We start from the raw sequence: 23,613 nt of genomic DNA, 5'->3' as shown, positions 1-23,613 counted from the left end.
TAGGGACACCATTAGATGAGTGGCTCATACATGTCTGGTGAATGAGAAGCAGGAAGCTTTGCTCGGGCCATGGAAAGAGATGGCTCTTTACCGTGAAAAATGCGAAGTTTGAGAAGGAGACAATAGGAAGGGGCCGAGGAAGAAGAAGCAGAAGAGGACACGCTAGAAGGAGGCCAAGTGTTCCTGCAGTGCTTCAGCAATATGTGTGCGTATTTGAGAGCGTGTGTTTTAGCTGTACTCATTAGTGTGGGAGTAATTGATAGGGTTGTAGAGAGCGCTGAGCGGAGTGATTAAGGGGAGAGGACAGTGGCTTATTTCTCAGAAGATCCCTGAAAGAGAAACGTTGAATGAATCAGACAAACAACCAAGGCGGCCTTAAACTAACCTCCAACTCACTGTGAGGACAGTTTGATGAGTTTCCTTCTCCTTTCTCTGTGTTTATGTGCATGCGTGCGTGTGTGTAGGCGCGTGCGTGTGTGTGTGTGTGTGTGTGTTCTTAGAAATCTGTAAAGATCTTGTGTGTGTCGTTTCTTTGTGTCTATTTTTCAGGACAACCAAGAATGGAAGAACAGTGTCAACAGAAGTCTTCCATCTTCTTTGTTTTTAGTCTCTTTTTTTTTTGCAGCATTGAAGAAGTTTCATTCCCCTCTCTCACTCTCACTCACTCTCTCTCTCGTTTTCTCTCTACATGTCACTGCATCATTTCCCTCCTGTTCTGAAAAACATACACAGTGGTGCATTTATAATATTGTGTTTAGCACAACAACTTTTTAAGGACTGCAGTCTCACACTTGCATGAAGAGCTGAGGTTCTGCAGTCAGTAGAAACCTGGAACGTGGAAAAACTCTGTATATTTGAATTCTGGTGTCCTCATCTACCCCCTGCAGCGGTTTCACAGAGAGGATGAAAGCTCTGGATGCTCTGTGGCCAGTGTCAGCCTCCCCTAACCTTGGAGCTAATGATTGCACTCACAGTTGGTGGCAGGCATGTAACGTGCCTTTTTTTTTCTTTCTTTTTTTTGGTCCCTGCCCCAGCATCACAAAACTTGCACTAGTTTCTTTGCCTTGTTTACCCCTCTAGGCTGAAAGTGGCTTCCACTCCCCAGGTCTTCGTGGAGGTTGTTTGTCCAGTTTGATCTTGGCATATGATGATAAATGATCATGTGGCTGCTGATGCTGATGCCGCCTCTGCCGAGGTGCATCCCCCACACAGCTAAGGCAACCGCTGCTATCACTCTTTTTTCTTTTCTATTCTGTTTGTCTTTGTAAAACTCTCTTTCTCTCTCTTTTACCCTCTCTCTTGCTATTGCTTTTCCCCCCTATCTTTACGGACAACCCGGTGAGGTGTCGTGACAATTTCACAGCGCTCCCCGGGGACTTTCCACGACACATACATGACAATCACGCTCACAGCGGGGATCCACCAGCCATGTGGCTTTTGACACGCGTCTTTCTCGAGACATTAGAAGAACAACTCTCACGGCACTGGTGCCTCAGCAAACATGGAGAGAAGCTGAGTGCTGTAATGTGAAAGGCGGAGCTGAAATTTTTGCTTGCTTCTCCAATAGTCTCCAGCTGCTCGTGAACCTCCCTCAACACCCCAACACAAGCAGACTCCTACCAGCGTCATGGATATTGAGGGAACCACGCCTTACCTGCCCGTGTCAGCTAAGGCCTCAGTGTGACTCAACACACCAATCTATTGATTTGTGTGTGATGAGCCCGCTGTAGATATTTCTCTCATCTCTCTTTTGTGTCTGCCCTTTTTTTATTTTCCCTCCCCTCCCCCCCGACTGTGCCTCTCGGTTCCTCTCTGCGTTTCTCAGGCGTTACACTCTGTCAAGCCCTCCCTTTCCCCTGTTGTTTGTTCTTTTTTTCTTTGATGAGCCAGTCTCGGCCAGGCAAGCCAGCAGCTCCCCATTGATTAGATGGTCGATGGGTTGAGTGTTTTTGCTGGCTTCTATAGCAGGCATCCTGACTCTGTAAATTGAGCAAAGCCAAAAGCACCGCTTTCTGTAGATCAAGGGACCGCTCTAATGTCAACACAAACTGCGCTTGGAGAGAGTGGAAGAGAGACAGAGATTCAACGATCTCTCCGAAGATAACCGGTCACAGATAGAGGCATATTCATCACCACCTCACCATCTCCCATTTCTCTATCTATTTCTCTGCCTTCTCTGCTCCTTGCTTATTTCCACAGCAGAAGACGACTGTTGCACAAAGACGCCCGTCTCACTTTCTCTCTCCGCCAGGTTTCTGAAGCTGCACGAGGGCACGAGGGAAAGCAGGGCTGCAGAGAGGGAGCGGTGTAGCAATAAGATGGGTGGAGGTGGGGTCGAGAGTTTGTGGTTGGGGGTGGATTGTGTTGTTGGGGGATTATTGATAAATCTGAAATGAAATGGAAATGGATTTAAACCCAGGTCAGGCCATTTTCCCCTTCTCATTTTCCATTTGAGCCATCCTTTCTCTGAGTAGCCAACCATAACACAGACAGATAACTTGCTTTAAAAAAAACAAACAAAAAAAAAACAAAAGAGAGAGAGAGAAAGGACAGCGCTTTATTTAATCTCAATTTTCTCTTTTTTCCTGCACCTGTTTTTTCTTTCATTCCCTTTACTTTCCCCCCCTCTCTCTCTCTCTGCTTTCTACTGTCTTTCTCTTGTATCTTTCTATCTCCTTCTGTCTCCTTCTTTCTCCTTTTTTCCGATGCTTGAATAGAAGTGGATCAAAAAGGTAAAGACCACAATGAACATAACAACCACAGCTCGCCCCTTTCTCCCTCCTCCTCCTCCTCCCTTGTCTCCCTTCCTCCCCCATATTCCCTCCTAACCCAGCACCTTGTGTAGTGGTCATGTTTGATGTTGATATCCCTCCCTTTTCTTTCTCGATCTCTAATCGTCTCCTTTGCTCCTCTCTTTCTATCTCTCTTTGACTTGTAACCAAAACTCTAAAGTCCTTCTAGATTTCCTCCTTGGTTCTGATGACACCAGCCTGACCTGCACTCATGCACACACAAACACATGCACAGACAAAAACACACACACACAAACGAAAAGAAGCATCACAGAAGGTCAGTCCCGTATCTAAGAGAGATAAACGAGAATTTAACATCATTCCTTTCCTGTATGAAGAAGCACATCTCAGCCTAAATGTACAGACAACATGCATCTGTGTCATTTCATGGATGGCATATTTTCCTCTTTTCCCATCCTTTTTAGAAACCATATTTCATATTCACTCTGTTGCCTCACACGCCTGACAATAGAACTGTCTCATTATTCAAATCTCATATATTCGCATTTCGCAAGTAGCTGTTCACTCATTTCGATATTTCAGTGTATCTGTCCCTACAGATCTGAGAGAAAAAAAACACGTTCTCCTCTTTCTCTTCACATTATTCAGCTGCTCTTTTTTTCCCATGCTTTATCTCTTGCCTTCTTTTTTTTAGTTTCTCAGGACAGATTCAAAGTTTGCTGTTGTTGAAATCTTAAAGCAAAACAAACAAACAAACAAAACAAATCTGTTAAGATAACAAAGTAACTTGGCAAAGTTGCTGTCAGATCATTGCCTCAGTGTCCCATTTCCAGGTACTTCAGTGTCCTTCTCCCATTTTTCTCTGCTCATTTTTATTTAATCACCTTTCCATTAACTCCTCTTCTCTCACTACCCCTTACTTATAACACATTTTCTCCATTGTGTTTCTCACCCTTCCTTTCTCTTGTTCTCTTCCCACTGCTTGGTTTATCTCTCAGATCACATCTGACCATCACAGGCAGCTGCAGGCTCTTTTATCTTGTCTTACACTGCTCTTCCTCCTCTTCTCTCTGCCCTCTCTACCTCTTTGCAGACTTTATCCCCGCCACCTCTCTGTTTTCTTTATTGCACATGCACAATAAACTTGTCTTGCCCTCCCCTCCTCCCCTCCTCCACCAGTACATGTCCACATCAGTCCATCCCTTCCATCCACTTCCTTATGTGTTCAAGGAGAGGGGAGGAGATGGTGGAGGGAGGTGTATCCCCTGTAGGGAGGGCTTCGGCTTCTCGTAATGGCTTCTCTGATGCAGCCGGGCCTTGCCGCAAGCTCTCTTAAAAAGCCCCAATCAGCATGGCCAGGAGCCACAATCAGAAGCTACTAAAAAGCAAAGATAGACCTGGCACGGCACACATCAGGTAGAGAGCAGTTTCCATGAGGCTGTACCCTCCCCCCGCTCTCAGGTCCCCACCCTTCTCAGCACTCTCTGAAACCCTACTTACATCTGTCTCAGCCGTTTCCCTGCCTGGCACCGTATCTGGATCCATATGTTGGAGGAATTAACTCCTTTAGAGGTTACCATTACCTGGTTTATGGACTCCTTTGTCTGTTGTGTCTGTGGTTTTCATTAGCATAGATCATTGTCACATTTTTCTCTCACCGCAAGCAGCCATTTTAGCTCAGTCTGCTGCTTGCAGTGGAATAGAAAGCGTCAAAACCCCCCTCCTCCTGCTTCCACCTCAACCAACTGGTTCTATTTATTTACTGCTCTCCTTCCCACTAACACTTAAATACATAACCCTTTCCCCTGTCTGCCCTCCTACCCATGTCCACTTTATCCATCTCTTCCTTTCTCTGTGCGTGGCTGAAGTAATATTCCAAAGTTGTGTTTTGCCCATGTCTGTCACAAATAATCTTTACTGATTCATCCGCTGATTGACAGATTGGGTTCTTGGGTTGATGACTTGTATCTCTTGGTGTTGATGCCACTGTTCAATGAATGTCCACCACACTGTCAACCTACCTATTATGAGGCAATTTTATGACTGTGTCGGCATTAGCCGCCTCTCCCCTCCTATCATTCCCTCTGTCTCTTTTCTCACCCTTTCTGCTGACAGTCGAGCAGCCCAACAACCCACGTCATTGTAGTATTTCCTTTATGACAGGACCAAACTACTGTCTTTTCTTACCCCCAGTTTGTTTGCTGATAAAGGAAAAGAAGCAGTTAAAGGAAGCAGTGTTAGAATGCTGAGCAGTATCCTAGTATCACCGTGGAGGGTGGAGTTGGAGACCATCTGAGGACCGAACCATTACTTACACAAACAACCCTACATGTGACTTAGAGAAGTGAGAGGGAATGAGTGAGAAACCACTGCATTGTGTGACAGGAAAAATACAAAGAATGGCTGTGAATGGCAAAAGGGAGGAAAAGTGGTTGCTATAGAGACGATGAGTCAGGCAGCATCCCCTCATTAGGAATGACCCACCACACACAAGCACGGTCATGTGACCGTGGCAGCGCAGACACTCTTTTCAGTGGCACAGGGAGAAGATTGCGAGGATTGACTGTACATGTAGAAGCCATTGCATTGTTAGAGCCAAAGAACAGAGACGTGAGTGAGTGAAGCAGCTGGTCATGAATACAAAACACAGCGGCTGGTTTCAGGGCTGTTAGGGAGAGACAGTATGTCTAGGAGACCTGATTCAGAGCAGAGGGAGGGTGAGGGTAGGTAGCAGGCTCGGTTAATGTTTCAGCTGTGCAGGCTTGTTGTTTCCTTACCTCTCAAGCCTCAGTCAGCTTGTTCTGGGTATGCCCCTCTGTTTTCTACAGTATCTGCTGCCTGTATCCTTTGCAACCTCGTCCTGATCAACTTTCCTGTCACTCAGTGTCAGCTTCACGCCATAGAAAAGACTTTGCTTTCAGTGGGTGCTATCTCTTGCTGTAGCCCTCTTTTGGTCTCAGTGAAGGGTATTCTCTGGGGTGAATGTTTGGGTTGATAAAGGTTCAGTTTGATACCTGCCTCTTCAACTGTCTGGATAGTGTGTACCTGCATGCATTTTTCTGAGAGCGTGTGTGTCCTCAAGCTTCATGTCTGTGTATGGTTGTTGTTGCTGTACTGTGTTTTTACTCCCAAAACCTTACGCCCCTTATAGTCTAAAAGGAAGCGGAAACACAAGGCGAGCCCCTCCCTTCTCTTTCCTTATTTTTCTCTTCTCTCTGTCACTATTTGTCACTCCTCAGAAAATTAACTCACTCCTAATTCTCATTTCACAGGAAATAACCTATTTACTCTCTCTTACTCCACTCTCTTCTTGTTTGCACACACAGAACACGCTCGCATTCTTCTTCACACTTCTTCTCTCTTTGTGCTTCTTTCTTTCTCTCTCAACATGCATGCCCACCCACACAAGCACACGGACATCCACATACACACTGAGACACATCTACAAACACTTATGGGCTAATGAATGCACCAACATACCATCAGGAGACTCACTGCACTGCACACTCATGCGGACACACTAACTCTTAAAGCCCATTAACTTGTCCAGCATGGATGCGGGTTACCATGCCATGCTCCATCCTGCCCCCTGCTGCCTATTTACTGCACCTGCCAGTAACAGGTGGGGGATTCAATTAGAGCAGCACGCTCTCAGCAGTCAGTCCTGTGAGCACGCCATGACTGTGGACTGGACTGGGCAAAGGCTTGGGCTAGCAGAGCCAGCACAGCCCTCAGATCCCTCTAGGTAAAATAAATATAGATATATATAGTGGGAATAAAAGCACCCACAAGGACACCACTTAAGAAACAGCTGCCAACTATTGGCAGGGGGTGTTTAGATCATCAAAGTCAGACATTAACCATCACCATGACGCTGTCACATCGAGCGTTGAAACAGCATGCTTAAGACAACGAAAATGAAAAGTCTAAATTTAGCCTAAAGCTGTCAGCGTTCACTTTTAATTGTGTTAACAGTCGATCACAAATGGGAGAGAGACACTAATGGGAGAAATTCACTGTCATTTTCAGGAAAGTTCCGGAGCTTTCATCACTTTACACTCCAGCCTCATATTGACATGTAACAGCTGACCTGTGCCTCCACGGGAAAGGGATTATGGAGATAAATAGTCAGTTATTACAGCAGCATTTCCTAGTATGTGCGGTGGTAATTGGCATGCTAGAGTATGATAGCTACAGCCTGGGTTTTAATCCTGATAAGGTAAGTTTCATTAGCCATCTGGCTAGTTTATAGGGTAAAGAAGTGGTTTTGTCTTCGCTGCCTAGTGACTTCATTGGGATGATCATGACTCCAAGATTTCCATCCTCACCCAAACAAGAATTAATCTATTTATCTCACATAATCCCAGATGGCTCTACTACAGCTAACCTGATCTAGCCAGACTAGGATAATACCTAATCTCAAGACTTATGCCTAATGCTTATTGCCTAATGCCTAATACCTCATTCAAACTGTGGACATAATAGCCTATTGTACTATACTCTACAGCTAGATTTTTGCTGCTCTGGCTCCCAGCTGCTACAATTCCCCTTCACAGTTAAAAGGAGCGAGAGAAAGGGAGGCAGAGCAAAAGAGGCAGAAAAAGCTGGTAAACAGGAGAGCAGTCGGAAAGGCTGAGAAGCACAGGCCAGAGTTAATGAAGCCCCCTAGGCAGGGTTTGCAGGGTGTGAAGCGTGGCCACTGTTTTTGTTTGCCCTGTGAGTGTGTGAATGGGTGCGTGTATATGTGTACCTCATGGCCTGTGTATACAGCCTAAAGGCCCTTGAAGAGCCCCTTTGACACTGAGCCCACCCAACAGTCAGTTCATTAGAATAAACTGACGCACACTGATTGTACAACAAAGCAGCAAAAGAGTGGAACGTGGAGGAGGAAAGCAAAGAATGACAGTCAGAGAGAGACACTCTCTGCTGAGCTGCAGTGTTATTGGGGTGATGAGTCCAAAAGAAAATAGACTACTGCCAATTTACCCCATGGCTGGAAGGTTAGGTGCAATAATGAGCAAAATCACATAGTATTTTTGGGAGAACACTTTGGTGGGCACAATTTATTGAGAGTAAATTGTATTGCAGACAGTAGCTATATTGGAGACATAAATGATTCTTGTTCTTCTCTGTCTGTTACCTGCAAGTAATAAAGCCAGCCGTGACTCATCTCCACATAAGTCATCTTCAACCAAAGCTCCAATCTCAAACCTTTCATTACTGTCTATCGGGGATTTTAATATGAATGCTTGTATAACAACGGATTAAATTCAAATACAAGAGAGGTCAAAGCTGGTATTCACAGGTTGTATACCAAAAATGCTAATATGTAATGTGCAACAGAAAACAGTTGGTTGACATTTAACATTTATGATGTTAATTCGCTGTTAAAGCCAGTGCAATTTGATGATAGCAGCAAAGGTGGTTTGTGTACCAATATACACTGACTCAACAGCATAAATCCAGTAACTAAGATATATTTAGTCTTAGCTCTTGCTCTGTCCATCCATCCATCCATCCACCCACCCATCCACCCAGAATCAGTGTTATTTTGTGACGTTATTTAAATTCCATCCACCCCCATTAACTTGTGTCACTCAGTCAAGTGACAGACCAACACATGTGCTGCTTCTGTGTGACTATAAAGCTGTTACCCTGTGGAATCCAAAAATTATAATTTGGCCTCATTCTCATATATATATATATTTATATATATATATATATATATATATATATATATATATATATATCCAATATATTTATTGGATAAGGGACTATGAGTCATTACACATTTACACTGTCCTCTGCTCGACTGCGCCTTCAATTTCACTGTAATATGGCAACAGGGATGGATGCTTGCATGTCTTTTAATACTTACTTCTCTATTAGGTCATCCTTTCTGTAACAGTAGAGACTAGGCTTACATGTTTGTTTTTCTTTGTCCTTTATTTTACCTTGAGGCAGAGTTGTTCCTGGCTTTGTTTATGGGTCACCTACATGCAGAGCCTTCCTTAATAGAGTTTATTTCTCTATTTACAGTACCATTGCACTTTTAAGGGGATGTCCTACTTGTGCATAGCTGTTTTTCCCTCCACACTCATTTTTATCTACTCCGATGATATTTTACCCTTCGCAGCCTTTGTTTGAAAATATTTTGGAGCACAGTGCCAGATTAACCATTGCTCTCAAAAATATTTTGCATATTTCAGTCACCCACATTCATATTTGCAAAGCAAACACCTCAGGCATCAGTACTTTCTAGCAAACATTTTGGTTTGACAGTGGAGCATGACAAGCTTCCCTCTTGTGAAGAGTCTGTATTCAGTGTTTGTTTATGCCTGAGTTTGATTAGATTCGTGTTTGGCTGCCAGTCTCAATCCCTGTTGGACCTCTCAGACAGAACAGGCTAATTCCTAAGTGGTCCAGCACCACAGAGCACCATCCACTATCAACAGCAGTATGACAGAAAGCAGAAAGAGACGGCTGGATTTCCAGAAGCCTGAAGTAACTCCTCCATCTTACTGTTGTGATTCCCCTCCTGCACCAGACTCCATGCAATATTCAAGACAGTTTGAGCCTTGTCTGATCAGTCACTCTAACAGTCACTGTGTGACAGTGCCTGTATGGCTTGTGGGTGTGTGCGTGCATGTTGTGCACCATCCTTGTGTGAATTCCAGTGTCTGTCTGGTATCCATGGGCTCTTTATGTCATCTGTTCCGAGTCCAGTTAGGCCTAAGATGTGTTAAGTCTTTAGGTGACCAACCAGTGTCCGGTTCTGTTGTATCCCCAAGCCAAAGAGACTTCATAAATAAACCAGTGGGGAAATGTGGCAGGCTCGTCAGATGTTTTATTCTGTAGTTCCACCAACATTCTCACTCTCTTGCCCTCATGCTTTTTTGTTTTCTATTGCTGTGATGTCACTGTGCCGAGGATGCCAGCAGCTTTCCTCATAGATAACCAGACACTCCCATTGGTCCCAGGGTGCTCTCGCCATCCAGCAGGATAACACAGCATCAACCAGCTAATTTATAGCAGTCCCCTGTGGGTGACCTCCACCTGCCTGAAGTAGACGTCCTCAGTGTGTGTGTGTTTGTGTGCACTTGTTTGTGTATGGATGGTGTGCAGGGGTTCCACTTGTTTTTGTTTGCGTGTACTTGCCCGTGTGGAATAGACTTTGTGTCTGTATTTGTTTGTGTGGAATATTTGTGAGTGGGTGATGTTGAGTTGCAGTTGCAGAGGAAGGGGAGGCCTAGCCAACCTCACATCTTTACCCCAGGATACTTTTTTTTGTTCTTTGAGGTATTACTCTTGACTGAGAGCCAAATTTGAGTCCTAGGAAAACAAGCTCCACAATTACTGTTTTACCACCCAGTGGCAGAGCAAAGAAACAGAGGCCTTTGGAATAGAAAATGCACAATCAAATAAAAAAGTAGGCCAAGATAAATTAGATTAGAGACTACATTTAAACTGCGGCGGCAGCCAGAAATCTCCCATTTATCATATCCAAATGGTTTCCAACCACAATGCTGAAGTTCTACAAACGAGCTTTTATGTTTTCCTTCATTTTAAATCTGATAATGTACCTCACCTTACTCCCCTTTTCCCATCTCTCCATTCTCCCCCTACTCTTTGTCTCCTTTTTAATTCTCAACTTATTTTTATCTCCTCATATCTTTCTCTCGACCCCTCCATGTCTTTTTCTCCTGTTCTATTTTCAATGGTCTTTGGCCTTTTCCCATTTCCTCTCTTCCACCCCTCCCACTGCCTTGATATCTTTTATTTCTTTCAATGCTCTGTTTTCATTTTCTGTCTCTTCCTTTTATTCCCTCTTCTCCTCCTCTCTGCACCAATGCTTCTCTACTGCTCCAGTATTTGTGTGTCCGGGGACACTGCTGCGGGTGCAGGTGCCCAGCTCTCAGCAGGAGGCAGAGCATCAGGCGGGGGCATGGTGTAAGGACCCGCTACAGTCAGGGGACCGTCTGTACGTCATGCCCTGGACCCCCTATCGCACCGACATGCTGTATGAGTATGCCTCCTGGGAAGACTTCAAACAGAGCCGAGCCACCACCACCTACAAGTGAGTGCGCCTCCCACTGTCTTGGATGATCAAATGGCATCTGCTGCGGTATCGATTTATTGGCTTTTGATGTGGATATGGATGGCGATAGCAGAATGCTCTTATTGTGGTGTCTGTGTGCCTGCCATTAGCCATCTTGGGGGCATCGCCATGCAGAATGGAGAATTGGAGAAGTGATTTCTTCATCCGGATTCTGTCTCAACAGGTTACCCAACAGAGTTGACGGCACGGGGTTTGTTGTGTACGACGGGGCGGTGTTTTACAACAAAGAACGCACACGAAACATAGTCAAGTATGACCTACGTACGCGCATCAAGAGTGGAGAGGCGATTGTCACAAACGCCAACTATCATGACACTTCACCTTACCGCTGGGGAGGGAAGTCAGACATTGACCTGGCTGTGGATGAGAACGGCCTGTGGGTTATTTACGCCACTGAATCGAACAACGGACGACTGGTGGTCAGCCAGGTGGGAGAGCAGTTTGCACAGAAGGGGATGAGGTGTGGATTATAAATGCGGGAGTGGATTATGTTAAAATCTCATCTGACTAGTCAGGCAAAAGGTCATATGTCACACTTGAATTGAGATTACACAAGTGCACTGACAAATAAGATTAAAGAGATGTTGTTGGCCCCCAAAAATGAATCACAAAAACATCATCTGCAAAAGGTTAGGCTGAATTTCAAATCCAATTGTGAGAAAGAATAATCCCCTCCAGCATGGTAAATATTTCATTTATTTTGTAGTTGCCCCGCAGTGTTGGATTTAATAACTTACAATCAAAAAACTGTGGGAATGATTTAGAATTGTTTTCTGCACTTTAAACATATAATACTCTTCATCCTCTGTAATACAAAGTCACATTACTTTGCCCTGCTCACTCTGCAGCCTCAAAATGTGATCCATGACTGTAAACGTGAAGCATTTGTATTTTAATGCCAGTTGCTTCTTTGTTTCTCAGCCAACAAAACCGCAATCAGGCAGAAAGTTCCTATATAAACAGGGTATAAAATTAATGTGTAGCTCAGATAGTCGTGTCTCATTTATTATCACTATCTTTGACCTTACCAGGAAATTGTTTTTCAAAGCGTATATGTTAAACTATCAATCTGAAATATCAAACCCTGCATGAGCTATTACAGTGCAGAGTAATGGAGTGACAAAGTAGCAAACAAGAAAGCGATAACTTTCAACAGAAATAAATGCTTTATTTTGTGGGGAGTTTTGCTATTTATTACAATGTTTTGGGGGAAAAAAGCCAGACGAGGAGTATATATATATATATAATTTTACCTGTTATTTTGAGTACTGAGTCGTATTTAAGAGGGTTTTTAAAAAAAAAACAACTCAAACACAATACCTAATACAAGGGGGAAAAAATTAGTTTAAGAGGGCATGGGGAGCTTTTTTCAAAATCAAGCTGGGCTTTGGATGCACTGGTCCAACTTCTTCCATTTCTAATCTGATGCCTTGTACCAAGCTAATCCCAGTGCTATATTGGTAATCTGTATTCCTCACTATAAGGAAGAGACTGGGAATTATTCTTATATGTGTACGGAAACATCAAGGTCAACTTAAAACAGCTTGCCTAAAATAATAAAATCTAACTAATTTACTGAATCATTTGTATTTATTAGTGAAATCAGAAATGCCAAAAAAAAACCCACAATAAATTTCCTTTTATTTGAACATAAGAGTAATTAAGCTACTACGTATTGCTGTCATTCACAGCTGAGCTCCTTTCTGCGTTTTCCTCCTCACACACTAGAGCTGAAAAGATTCAGCTAAAGTGAAACAATATAAATTGAGTTGATGACAGGTGCAATGTTAGTGTAAGCATAATAAAAGCTTCCTGTGAGTGTTACAATGAGCCAATGTCCTTCTAGTTTGTATAATGCCTCTGAGCAGACATAGTGAGAGTGAAGGTGAATGAGCAAGCAGATCTTTTCAGTCATCTGAACTCAATTTGACCATAGTTAGCAGTTAAGTGAAGACTTTTCCAAACATACAAATAGAAACTATTAATAAAAACTTCCAAGCTGCTGACCCTTTATTAAAAGCTTCTTTTGCTCTATCTTAGGTATGTCACTGGATCAGCTCATTGTCACCAATATCCAAACCAGCTTCTGGGATCAGTATCAGACTAGTCGATCTAAATAGCAGACTGGCGCATCCTTAATTAAGGCTATCACAGGCTTAGTCTTCAGATTCACCATCAGTCATCTGATGTGTCAAAATTAAGTGACTGGTGATAGACAGGCTTCAGATTTTTCTGTCATTGCCAAGCTGTCGGAGATTGACGATGACGTCATCATTACTGTGATGTTACACGTCGGTTTCTTCACTTGTTTTCAATCTCAAGTTCTGTGTTTTGGCTTTTGGCAGATCCACTGAGAAACACACCTAGCTGCATGCCTAATTCAGTAGTGAATTTTCAGTCCAAGCCCTCAAGCCTAACTTGCTTTATCCAAGACTGTCTATTCAACTTTAATAACAACAAAATAAACATTATGCTGTGTTAAATCAGACCTGAAAATACAGAAGGGGATCACAAAGTCATTAGGCAGGTATTTATATTTAGGTTACATCAAGTAAGAAGCGGGGTAATTTTCTCATAAACCTCAATGCAATTGGTCTTTATTTTGCAACAAGATGAGTCACCCCCTGCTGGCATTAGAAGGAATGTAGGATTATGGTACTTGAATACTGACTCCTCAGACCCAGAGGCTACATCCATCTTTTATATAGACTGTGTTTCCAACATCTATCTTTCTGTCTTGATCTTAAAACTTCCACTAACTGAGTGATGTTAAGATATTTAAAACTAACCATTGAACTAATCTTAAATGGCGCAATTTCCTGAACCTTTTTAACAACCATAAAAAGTAAAAATCCCTCTAAAACGTTGCTGATTCAAGCCTGCTAAAACTAGCCATTTGTATACTTCCTCTTTGCCCACAGGTGAACCCTTACACGTTGCGCTTTGAAGGCACCTGGGAGACCAGCTTTGACAAGAGGATGGCGTCCAACGCCTTCATGGCTTGCGGAGTGCTTTATGCAGTGCGATCAGTCTACCAGGACGATGACAGTGAAGCAACGGGTGACCTGGTGGCGTTTGCCTATAATACCAATCATGCTCGAGAGGAACGTGTCACCATTGCTTTTCCCAATCCTTATCAGTATATTTCCTCTGTGGACTATAATCCTCGAGACAACCAGCTTTATGTCTGGAACAACTATAATGTGCTGCGCTACCCGCTGGAGTTTGGACCACCAGATCCTACCACTGGTAAGAAGAGATCTCACCCCATCCCATAGCTTACACAGACGAATCATGTGTACAGTACAGTTGCAAATACTGGTGTGTGGTATGTGCATTTTTTCCTATAGATGTTTAGCTTTTTGATTATGAGATATTTTGAGTCATGAGTGGTAAAATATGAGATTGCAACAACAAGTATACAGCGAGGTCCATAAGTTGTAAATTTGCCTCTGTACACTACCACAGTGGACTTTAAATCAAACAGTCAAGACTATTAGCTTTAATTCAAAGGTTTCAGCTAAGGTATTAGATTAATTATTGCAGACATTTTTTTGTTTTTAGAGGCTCAAATGTAATTAGACACTTGACTAACAAGCAGTTCTGTGACCAGATGACACCTAACCCCCTTGTTATTCCATGACAAGTTAAAGAGATAAAAGATCTTGAGTTGTTTCCAAATGTTTAAGTTACATTTGTTAGCTTTTCACTGGAGCTCTCAATGTAATGGTCAATTATATTGACAGTTCCAGTGAATGGCCTTCTTCATTTGTCGATGCAAGTGAAGGAGGCCATCAGTAGACTGAAAAAACAAAATAAACCTATCAGAGACAGCACTTTGAGAGGGGCTAAATTAACAATCTTCAAAACATCTTTTTAAGAAAACAGTTCTTAAAAAAACAATGAATGTACTGGCCAGCTCAGCAACACCAAAAGGCATGAAAGACCGCAGAAGACAGCTAAAGTCGATGATAATAGAATTATGTCCATGGTTAAGAAAAACAGCTCCACAACATCTAACCAAGTCAAGAACACTCTCGGTGAAGTAGGTGCATCATTATCACAGCCTGCAATCCACGACGCCTTCATGAATGGAAATACAATCGAATGGAAATACAGAGGGCTTACAACTAGGTGCAAAACACTGATTACACTCGAGAAAAAGAAGGCCAGATTAGACTTTGCCAGAGAGACTGAACAGTTATGGAAAATAATTCTTTGGACAGATGAAACCAAGATTACTTTGAACCATAATGGTTCCATAATGGTTCTAAGAGAAAAGTATGGAGAAAGAGAGAAACGGCTCATAATCTGAAGCATATCACATTATCGTTCAAATATGGTGGACGCATTGTTATAGCGTGGGCATGTATGGCTGCCCGTGGAACTGGATCACTAGTGTTTATTGGTGATGTGACTGTTGGTAGAATTAGGAGGATGCAGGATGTACATGGCACAGTGCAGCGCAAATGGATAATGACCCGAAGTACGCAGCGAAAGCAGACAAAGATGTTTTCAAGGCAAAAAAATAGGATGTTCTTGAATTACCAAGTCACATGATTTCTACACAACAGAGCATGCTTTTCAGTTATTAAATACAAAACCAAATGCAGAAAGACTCACAAACAAGCAGCAAATGAAAGTGGCTCCAGTAAAGGTGTGAAAATGGCTATAATTCCTGGGCAGTTATTGCAGTACTTTTATAAAACTCCACTACTATAAAACGAAAACTACATCTTGATTTTATCTTTTGTTTAACATCCACTTTGGTGATGTAAAGATGCAAAGTCACAACAATTGTGCATAATCTGTGCATACTGACATACATGTTTTCTACCGACAAGCTGATGATAAGGTTATTTCTTTCCCCCTAAAACTTGCATGACAGTTAACATTCATTTGGTAATTATGTTGGGCAAGATGTTAAACATGTGACTAAGTTGGACACATTGAGTATTTACGCTTGTCACTCCAAATAAACCCATATGCTCTTGACACAAACACTACTATGAATGTTTTCAACAGAAAACATTTTTCTTCCAGAAAAAGCAGGAAGATGAAGAAAAGCATTTAAAGTACAAATTCTAAAAACTGGAATCAAACGATTATAGTTCTCTCCCCAGCTATAGTTAAAGTAAAGAAGAGCTGCTCAGGTATGACTTCTGTAGCGCTTCATGTAAGCATCACTGTGTCATGGGTAATGAAAAAGCCATTCAGAAATAAGGCAGAGGATGAAATGGGAACGCCACACTGCATTTTGGCAGTCCATCAGTATGAGAAGGCGGTTTGGATGTACTGTACATCTGAGCTGCATAAAGGCCTGTATGAAGCTCGGATTAGGCCCAGAGAGAGATGAGGCAGAGACAGACGGGCGGCAGCAGTCTGAGTTGCGTGCTGACTCTGCGTTTGATCAGTTAGGATTTTGTAGTTGTGATGGCTTGCTTTTATCTTCGCATTAGGTTTGGTTGTTAGTGATGGTGACTTCTCTGATACATTTGATAAATTATTTACTTCTCCCTGACTTGTGATGCTGCTTTCTCGCCATCTCCTCCCTCTGCTTCTCCTCCTCTCTGCGGAGAACTGGCTTTGAGAGACTCAAAAAAGTATTTGTCACCCCAATTATTGTCAGACTAACTTTTGAACTCAGCTTCTGAGAGACATCTTACATTCAGATGCAAGTGTCCTTCATTATCTTGATCTTAGCTTTTGGCTTTTGCTGTCAGGTTTTGCTGTTCTCTAATAATTCCCTTACAAGCCCTTTTAAGTCTCTCTCTTTTTCCATGTCTCTCTGTGATTTACTCTTGGGTTACCTCAGGCCCTCTGACCACCACTCAAGTGACCACCACTCTTCCAGCAAGGCCGTTCACCTCCAGTGCGAGCCCCTCTACTGCCCGCCCGCTGGCCCCCACCTCGCGCCCAATCGGTTCCATCAACAAGAATCCCGATCTTCGACCAATCACTGCTACTGTGCCTGTCACCCGCCGGCCACCTCACCCTCCTCAAGGCTCAGAGCCACAATTTTGTGAGACGAAGCTCGTCCGCGGTGTCCAGTGGCCAACAACACAGCGAGGAGAAACAGTGGACCGTCCATGTCCTAAAGGATCTTTAGGTGAGAAAAACCTGCGTGCATCTATTTTCAAACATTTGTTCTTTTTTTTTTACTCATCATATGAGCTTCAAGCTTACTCGTACATAAAGTACCATGTGGGTGTTTGCCATATATATCAGTGCATGTGCCCAAGTGATAAGCACGTTTGGGCACTCACACTTGTTTTTTTCCGCTGTTGTTGTCTTCCATCCTTGCGTTGGTCCCACCAGTAGGCACGGTCCCCGAGGACTTGCAGATGAAAGCTCGTCCTCCACAAATGAAAGGCTCATCTCCCAGAGAAACAGAGCTGATTGAAAGTGGCGAATAATAAAATGAAAGACAAGGCAACACAGGCTTCACCTCCCTTCATGCTTGCTACTTTACTCTTAAACATCCAGCCGTCAAAAAACAAAAAACCTAAAACAAAACAAAAAACTCTGTAGTTGCAGAAAAAAAGAAATCTCCTCCATCTTTCTTCCAGTGTCTTTTGCTGTTTCTTTATGTTCTCTCTGCGTTAAATCAGCAGCAGGCTTAATTGCCTCGTCTTGGCAGCGCTCTCAAACCTAATCTGTGGTCGATGGAGGAGAGTATAGAGAACAGTAACAGCGAGGAGAGAAAAATCAGTGGGAGACAGAGGAAGAAGGGAATATGAAATGCAATGCCACATCTGCTCTGATCCTTTCCACAACTATGAAACGTTTGCTGCTAGGGCTGTGCGATATGACCAAAAGCTCATATCCCGATATAAGACATCTATCGTTCGATAACGATATAAATCACAAAAATGTAACATTTTCTGTAAATTCTGTGAATCTCGGGCAGCTCGACTTGTGTGAAGTGTTTCCAATTTTATACATAAGTTTTCTTTGTGAGTATTTATTACACAGTGTGCTACGGGGAAAAGCCTGTTCTAACGTTTGAGTCTAAGGTTTATTTTTTAGCACCTAACTGCTCTTTTTTGCTTCTCATCCGTAAATAATCTGCTCTTTGACGTGATTCAGTTTATTTTGATAAGTCTCAACAGGATCTTGAGCTTTATTGTGAAAGGTTTGTGTGGAACAAGCGGACACGCGGTGGTTTTACCGTCGTTGTTGCTAACGACAACGCATAAAAACAAACGCTTATATATTAAATGTAAGAGAAAGAGAGAACTTTAAGAAATTAATAGAGCCACTACAGTGACCATCAAAATGATGAAAAAATATTGCCGTAAACAGTTTATTTTGCGACACCACGAAACAAACGATAGCGTCAAATGAAACGATAGACGTTTTTATATCATCATCCGAGATATAGCGTTATATGGAACAGCCCTATTTGCTGCATTGTCCCCTGTCCCTCGTCTCTCTTCCCTTCTCTGCCTTCGCTTCGCAACTTAACGTTGGTTATTTGTGTTAGCAGCAGACAGACCCTCCTCTGGTTTAATCCCCCCATGCTGTCCTTTCTCTGAACCCCCGTAACTGAACAGAAAAACAGCTGGAAATGAGGTTTGGTGGAAGGTGCTTTCCTTCAGGTGTTTGACAGTGAGAGATCTTACCTGATGTCTTTGCTGTACGACTGTGTGAACGGAGTAAGCATTATGTGCTACGTGAGGACGTATTCCTTTAAAGTCATTCTTTTTACATCATCGAAACCTTTTCTTACCCAGTCATTTTCTCCCTCACTTTCTCATTACCTGTACTTCATTATTTAACCTTTTTCACTTTTGACCCATTTTCTCTGAATTTCTGCTCTACCTCCTCCTTCCTGATTCTCTCTCATCTTCAAACACTTTGAGTAATTTTAAAATTCATTTCCTTCCATTTTTCTTGTTTAAAGAAAAAAAAATCTCCCACTTTTGAGACGCCTAATGCTTAATATATCTGCCCCCCCTCCCCCCCTCCCATTCTTCTGCTTTTCTCTAGGCATTGCTTCATTCCAGTGCTTGGCGGATCAGGTCATGTGGAACCCACGGGGTCCTGACCTTAGTAACTGCACCTCCCCCTGGGTCAACCAGGTAGCCCAGAAGGTGAGACCTGGAGTCAAACTCCCTGGCCATGGGTCTGTCCCTTTCCTGTGCCCCACTGCCCCGACTATCTTCCCTGTCCACCTCCACACACACATTAACATATCTCTAGGGCTGTCCTGATTAAAATACAGACTCATTTCAAGTGGCTCTTTATTACAAGGCATCTGCTCTTAATACTTAATTAACTCACTTTTTTTTTAGGTAACATACCTTAATTACAGCTAGGGTAATTTATTTAAAAAAAAAATCAGCCGTAGCGTCTCACAGCTTGCATAGAAGTCAGCCAATTCAATTTCATTTTGTCTTGCTTCGATCGTAGTCTCATATAATCCATTATACCTGTGCAGTAGCTAAACGTCATGGTCTCTAGATGATGCCCAGTGATTAACTTAGCTGACTGCTGTTTAAATTTCCAAACTGTGTTACTAAATACTTTGCGGAAATCTGATCATTCCCCAATTTTGACAGTAATCAGATTTCACAGTCTATTCAAAGTGGAATTCGGAGTACTCTCGTTAACACAGCTACATTTCTGCTGGAGAAATTCTTGATTGTTTAGCCATGCATGCCGCTGAGCAGCTTTCCTAAAGGTTTTTTAAGTGTGTGCATGTGCCTGGAAGGGTAAGTAGCAGCGCTCTGAAAAGTAACATCATTGAAGAATCCATTATACCTTCTCCTTTTGGCGAAAATCAATCGCAATTGCAAGGCGGTTGCTAAGGGTGTAATTTGCAAGTGAAACAGGGCTAGGGAGAATAAAAACTTCATGATGTGTTGTACAAGGTCCATCTTTGTTTACAATGATGCAGGAAAAGCTGGTAATGAAGACGGAAATCTGATTACTGAAAAAACATCAAGCTGAGGGCTTTGTGTGCAGAGCATGTGTATTGTTGTGGTTGTGGTACGCGTGAGAACATTTGAACAGTTTGGGGTTTGTGTGTTAATGTGCAGATAAAGAGTGGGGAAAATGCTGCCAACATAGCTAGCGAGCTGGTGAACCACACTCGGGGTCGGATCCAGGCTGGAGATGTTAGCTCTTCTGTCCGACTGATTGAGCAGCTGCTGGATATACTGGATGCCCAGCTTCAGACCCTGAGGCCTGGAAACAAGGAACCAGCTGGAAGAAACTACAACAAGGTAGAAGAGAGTGTCAACAGTATGTGCGTGAATAAAGACACACACTTGATGATAAGATATATTTAACTCAAGAATAAGAAAAGAATGCTTCGCGTCATGCAGATTTACTTAGCAGCTCAAGTGGTTTCTGATTTTGTTTAGTTTTTTTTTTCTTAATTTCAGGCTTTGTTTTTCTCCCTTCTAGCTTCAGAAGAGAGAGCGGACCTGTAAGGCATACATCCAGGTAGCTTTCCTCTTTTATCTAGCTGCTTTACATGCCTGTGGAGTCGGACTGCTCTGTGACTTAGAATAGCTGAGGGAAGATAAATCCTTGAGCAGACTAGGCTTGTGGATGAAGTTTCTTCAGCTCTGTATTGTGATTGATGCTGCTTTTGGAATCATCACTTTTAGAAATTCTGGTTTGTTCTGGAAGGCAGTGTGAGTAAGATGTAGAATAACTTCTGCCAGACACCATGTACTAAATATTAAAGTATTTTCCAGAGCAGGGCAAGCTGCTCTTATAGTTTTTCTATTGCTCATGGTGTGCATATATGTAAAATTACATTTCAACTAATGAAGAAGTCATCTGTCTGTGATTTAATTGTGGCTTTTTTGCACTGTGAGTGGTCTTAAATGCATAGTAGTGCCCTTGGCTTCACTGTGTTTCACAATAAGGGACAATATCTGTCGCTTTGAGAAAATGTAATTTGACTATAGCATGAAAGGCAGCAGTTGGTGTTACTACACCCTTCTGTGCTTTTTCAATATTTGTGCAATATCTGTTGTTCTGAGGGAGCCGTAATCTAATATCAGGAAAAGGCCTTGTGTATGCTTCTCTGTAATGATGAAATGCGGCACTCTGCAGCGTAGTCTTTTATGTGCTTTGACCTGTCTGCAGCATATAGTAATATGACCCCACATCTTCTAATCTCAGTTGGTGCAAGATGAATGTAAAGGCTGCTGTGTAGTATGTTACTCGACCATTATTTTTTGTCACTTACTGCAAAGGTAGCTCACTGATCCGAGGATAAACGAAAAACACCCTCTGTCTTCTTCTTCTGTAGCTGATAGAGTGCATTCTGATGCTGAATTCATTTTCTTAACAGCAATGGTCTTTATTCCACGCAGCAGTCAATCCTTCATTTTGAGAGGCCTGAGCAAGAGAATTACATGATTCATCAAGCAGGCTACTCCAATAAATTGGATAGCTGATACAACCATCAAAATTGCCATTAAATGAATTGTAAGTGTGAAATAGAATGGTAATATGTCTTACATAGCAGAGTAATAAATGTAGTGCAAGGAAGTGGTGAGTTTCTAGGAAGTTATAGTGCAATAGACTTTGCACTTTGAGGTGCTAATGTTATACGGTAACACTTTACAATATAGCACACAAAATGAATACTTACCAAAAAAGTGACAAACAAATCAGGAACTAACATGTTTAATGGCTAATAAGTACCTAAGACTTCTTTCTGAAAGAACACAATGCTGGAAACAGTGTTAATGAACCAGTGTCTAATAATTAGTTACTAGATAGAATTGGATTTACTCCGGATTGGGTTCTAAATGACACAAATTCAATAAGCAATAGCAGTTACTGCACAATAATGAAATTGTTATTTTGTGTTACCTGGTGTGCTATTGAGTAAAATGCTAAGTAGCTGCTAGGGATGCATCTGAACTTCATGATTACCTTGCTATTGCCTAACATTACATTTGTGTTCCTACTTGTGTTAAGTAGACAAAAGAATCAAAGCGAGAAACTTCCTGAAAAGTTAAATTAGTTCCTCATTTGTCACTTTTACTATGTATGTGCCATATTGTAAAGTGTTCTTGCTAATATCGATCATATTACTGATGCTATTGATGCTAGCATTAATGCTATGCCTTCTGCACGGGCCAGGCGGTGGTGCAAACAGTGGACAATTTGCTCCGTCCTGAGGCTTTGGAGTCATGGCAGGACATGAACAGCACAGAGCAGTCTCACACTGCCACCATGCTACTGGACGTCCTGGAAAAAGGAGCCTTCCTGCTGGCCAACAACATGTACGGGAAAAACTTTACAGACCGAGCGCCCAGCATTGGTAAGAAAACAGCAGTGAGGTCAAGATCAAGATGTTGTTTTTATTGTTACTTCTTGTTATGAAAGCATAATCACGAATTTTTAAGGTAGAAAAAAATAAATCAAAAAGTAGCATTTTTTCTCTTTTTTGCTTATATTTTATTTTATCAAAAATATGTAATATAAATCTTGTTAACTAGAAGGACACTCAAGAGTCATTTGCCAAGGACAGTGCCTATCACTGCCTTTTACAGTGGCTGTCTGGATCTGTACCAACATTTTATGGGTTTGTCTTTTGAGCATGCCCAGCCGCTGCAAGTTTAATGAAATTCGCTCTGGTAGTTTATGCTTAATGGTGAAGTAAATTTAAAACAAATCAGTCAGATACACAGGCCAGCAAACAAACAGCACTGAAAATATACCTCTACCTCAGCTTCTACCTTGGCAGAGGATTGTTGTACACATGAATTGAGGCCAGTACTGACTGCTGTTCAAATGCAATGTGCAGGTTTAACTCCAGATTGTGGCTCTAAATTTGTCTTGTGGTTGTTGTTTTTTTAATTAAAAAATATGCACCAATTTCTGTGTTTCTACCATCAGATCTCCAGGTGCACGTTGTAAACACAGAGATGGACATGCAGGATTTGTCCTTCCCGCAAAATTACGCCAGTGACAGCACCATCCAGCTTTCAGCCTCTACTATCAAACAGTACAGCCGCAACGGTCAGCAACCCTTACCCCCTCCCTGTCTGAAAAATTGCACTGTCCTGTGCAGCCTCTCTCTTAATGTTTCCATTTGCATTTTCATGCAGGCTTAAAACAATCTGCATGCAGTTGACTAAGTTATTGGTTCATAATAATAGGCTAATCAGATTAACAAAAGCGCTGAGACAATTTCTTTTCTTGATGGTTTCTTAACAGCAGTCTTAATAGAATAGCTGGGGAGGCGTGTAGATTACAATCGGCCCCAGTCTGACAGAGCAATCTCAGCACTCCCTCTCTCCTCTCTTCCCCATCCCATTCCCTCGCTCCGTCTCTCTCCACCATCTTATCCCCCGCTCCCATCTCTCTTGTTTCTAACCCAGCACCCCTACCGCCCCAACCCCCAACGCCATTGCTCCCCTCCTCCTTCCATGGCCCCCTCATCCCCCTTTTCTGTTTTCTGTCTCCGCTTGGCTCTGCAGTGGGAACGAGATTAGAATGATTGAAACAAACGCACATGAAATATTCATATGGAATAATAAGAGATCTGTGAATGCTTGAGGGATGAATGTTCCATTGCCCTCCACATTAAATCTCGCTCTCTTCCACCAGTCAAAATGAAACGGTCCTTACCATCATTCTAACCTTCACTAACTCACTCTCTCTGTCTCCCTTTCACTCACCCTGTCACTCCCCACTCTTTGTCGCTGCCATTCTTCCAGCCCTTTCCATATTATGGCCCTTTTTCTGTATTTGGTTTCCCCC

General features: G+C 42.5%; 1 protein-coding gene across 2 annotated transcripts in view; it reads left to right on the top strand.

Annotated features, from left to right (window-relative positions):
* Nucleotides 1-23,613, top strand: part of adgrl1a (adhesion G protein-coupled receptor L1a) — a 97,058-nt gene that overhangs the window by 58,251 nt on the left and 15,194 nt on the right. Inside the window, exons 5-14 of one of the 2 annotated variants that reach the window (XM_005942295.2) lie at nt 2,718-2,732; nt 10,623-10,830; nt 11,036-11,300; nt 13,794-14,121; nt 16,688-16,981; nt 18,865-18,968; nt 19,917-20,102; nt 20,287-20,325; nt 21,988-22,168; nt 22,747-22,869. In XM_005942295.2, the coding sequence (XP_005942357.1) occupies nt 2,718-2,732; nt 10,623-10,830; nt 11,036-11,300; nt 13,794-14,121; nt 16,688-16,981; nt 18,865-18,968; nt 19,917-20,102; nt 20,287-20,325; nt 21,988-22,168; nt 22,747-22,869 (1,743 nt within the window). The remainder of the gene's footprint in view (nt 1-2,717; nt 2,733-10,622; nt 10,831-11,035; nt 11,301-13,793; nt 14,122-16,687; nt 16,982-18,864; nt 18,969-19,916; nt 20,103-20,286; nt 20,326-21,987; nt 22,169-22,746; nt 22,870-23,613) is intronic. The other variant, XM_005942297.2, reaches the window with a different exon arrangement.

Source organism: Haplochromis burtoni, unplaced genomic scaffold (assembly GCF_018398535.1).
Source record: "Haplochromis burtoni strain Fernald_Lab_line unplaced genomic scaffold, NCSU_Asbu1 Contig_335, whole genome shotgun sequence".
NCBI lineage: Eukaryota > Metazoa > Chordata > Actinopteri > Cichliformes > Cichlidae > Haplochromis > Haplochromis burtoni.
This window is presented reverse-complemented; position numbering and strand designations above follow the sequence as displayed.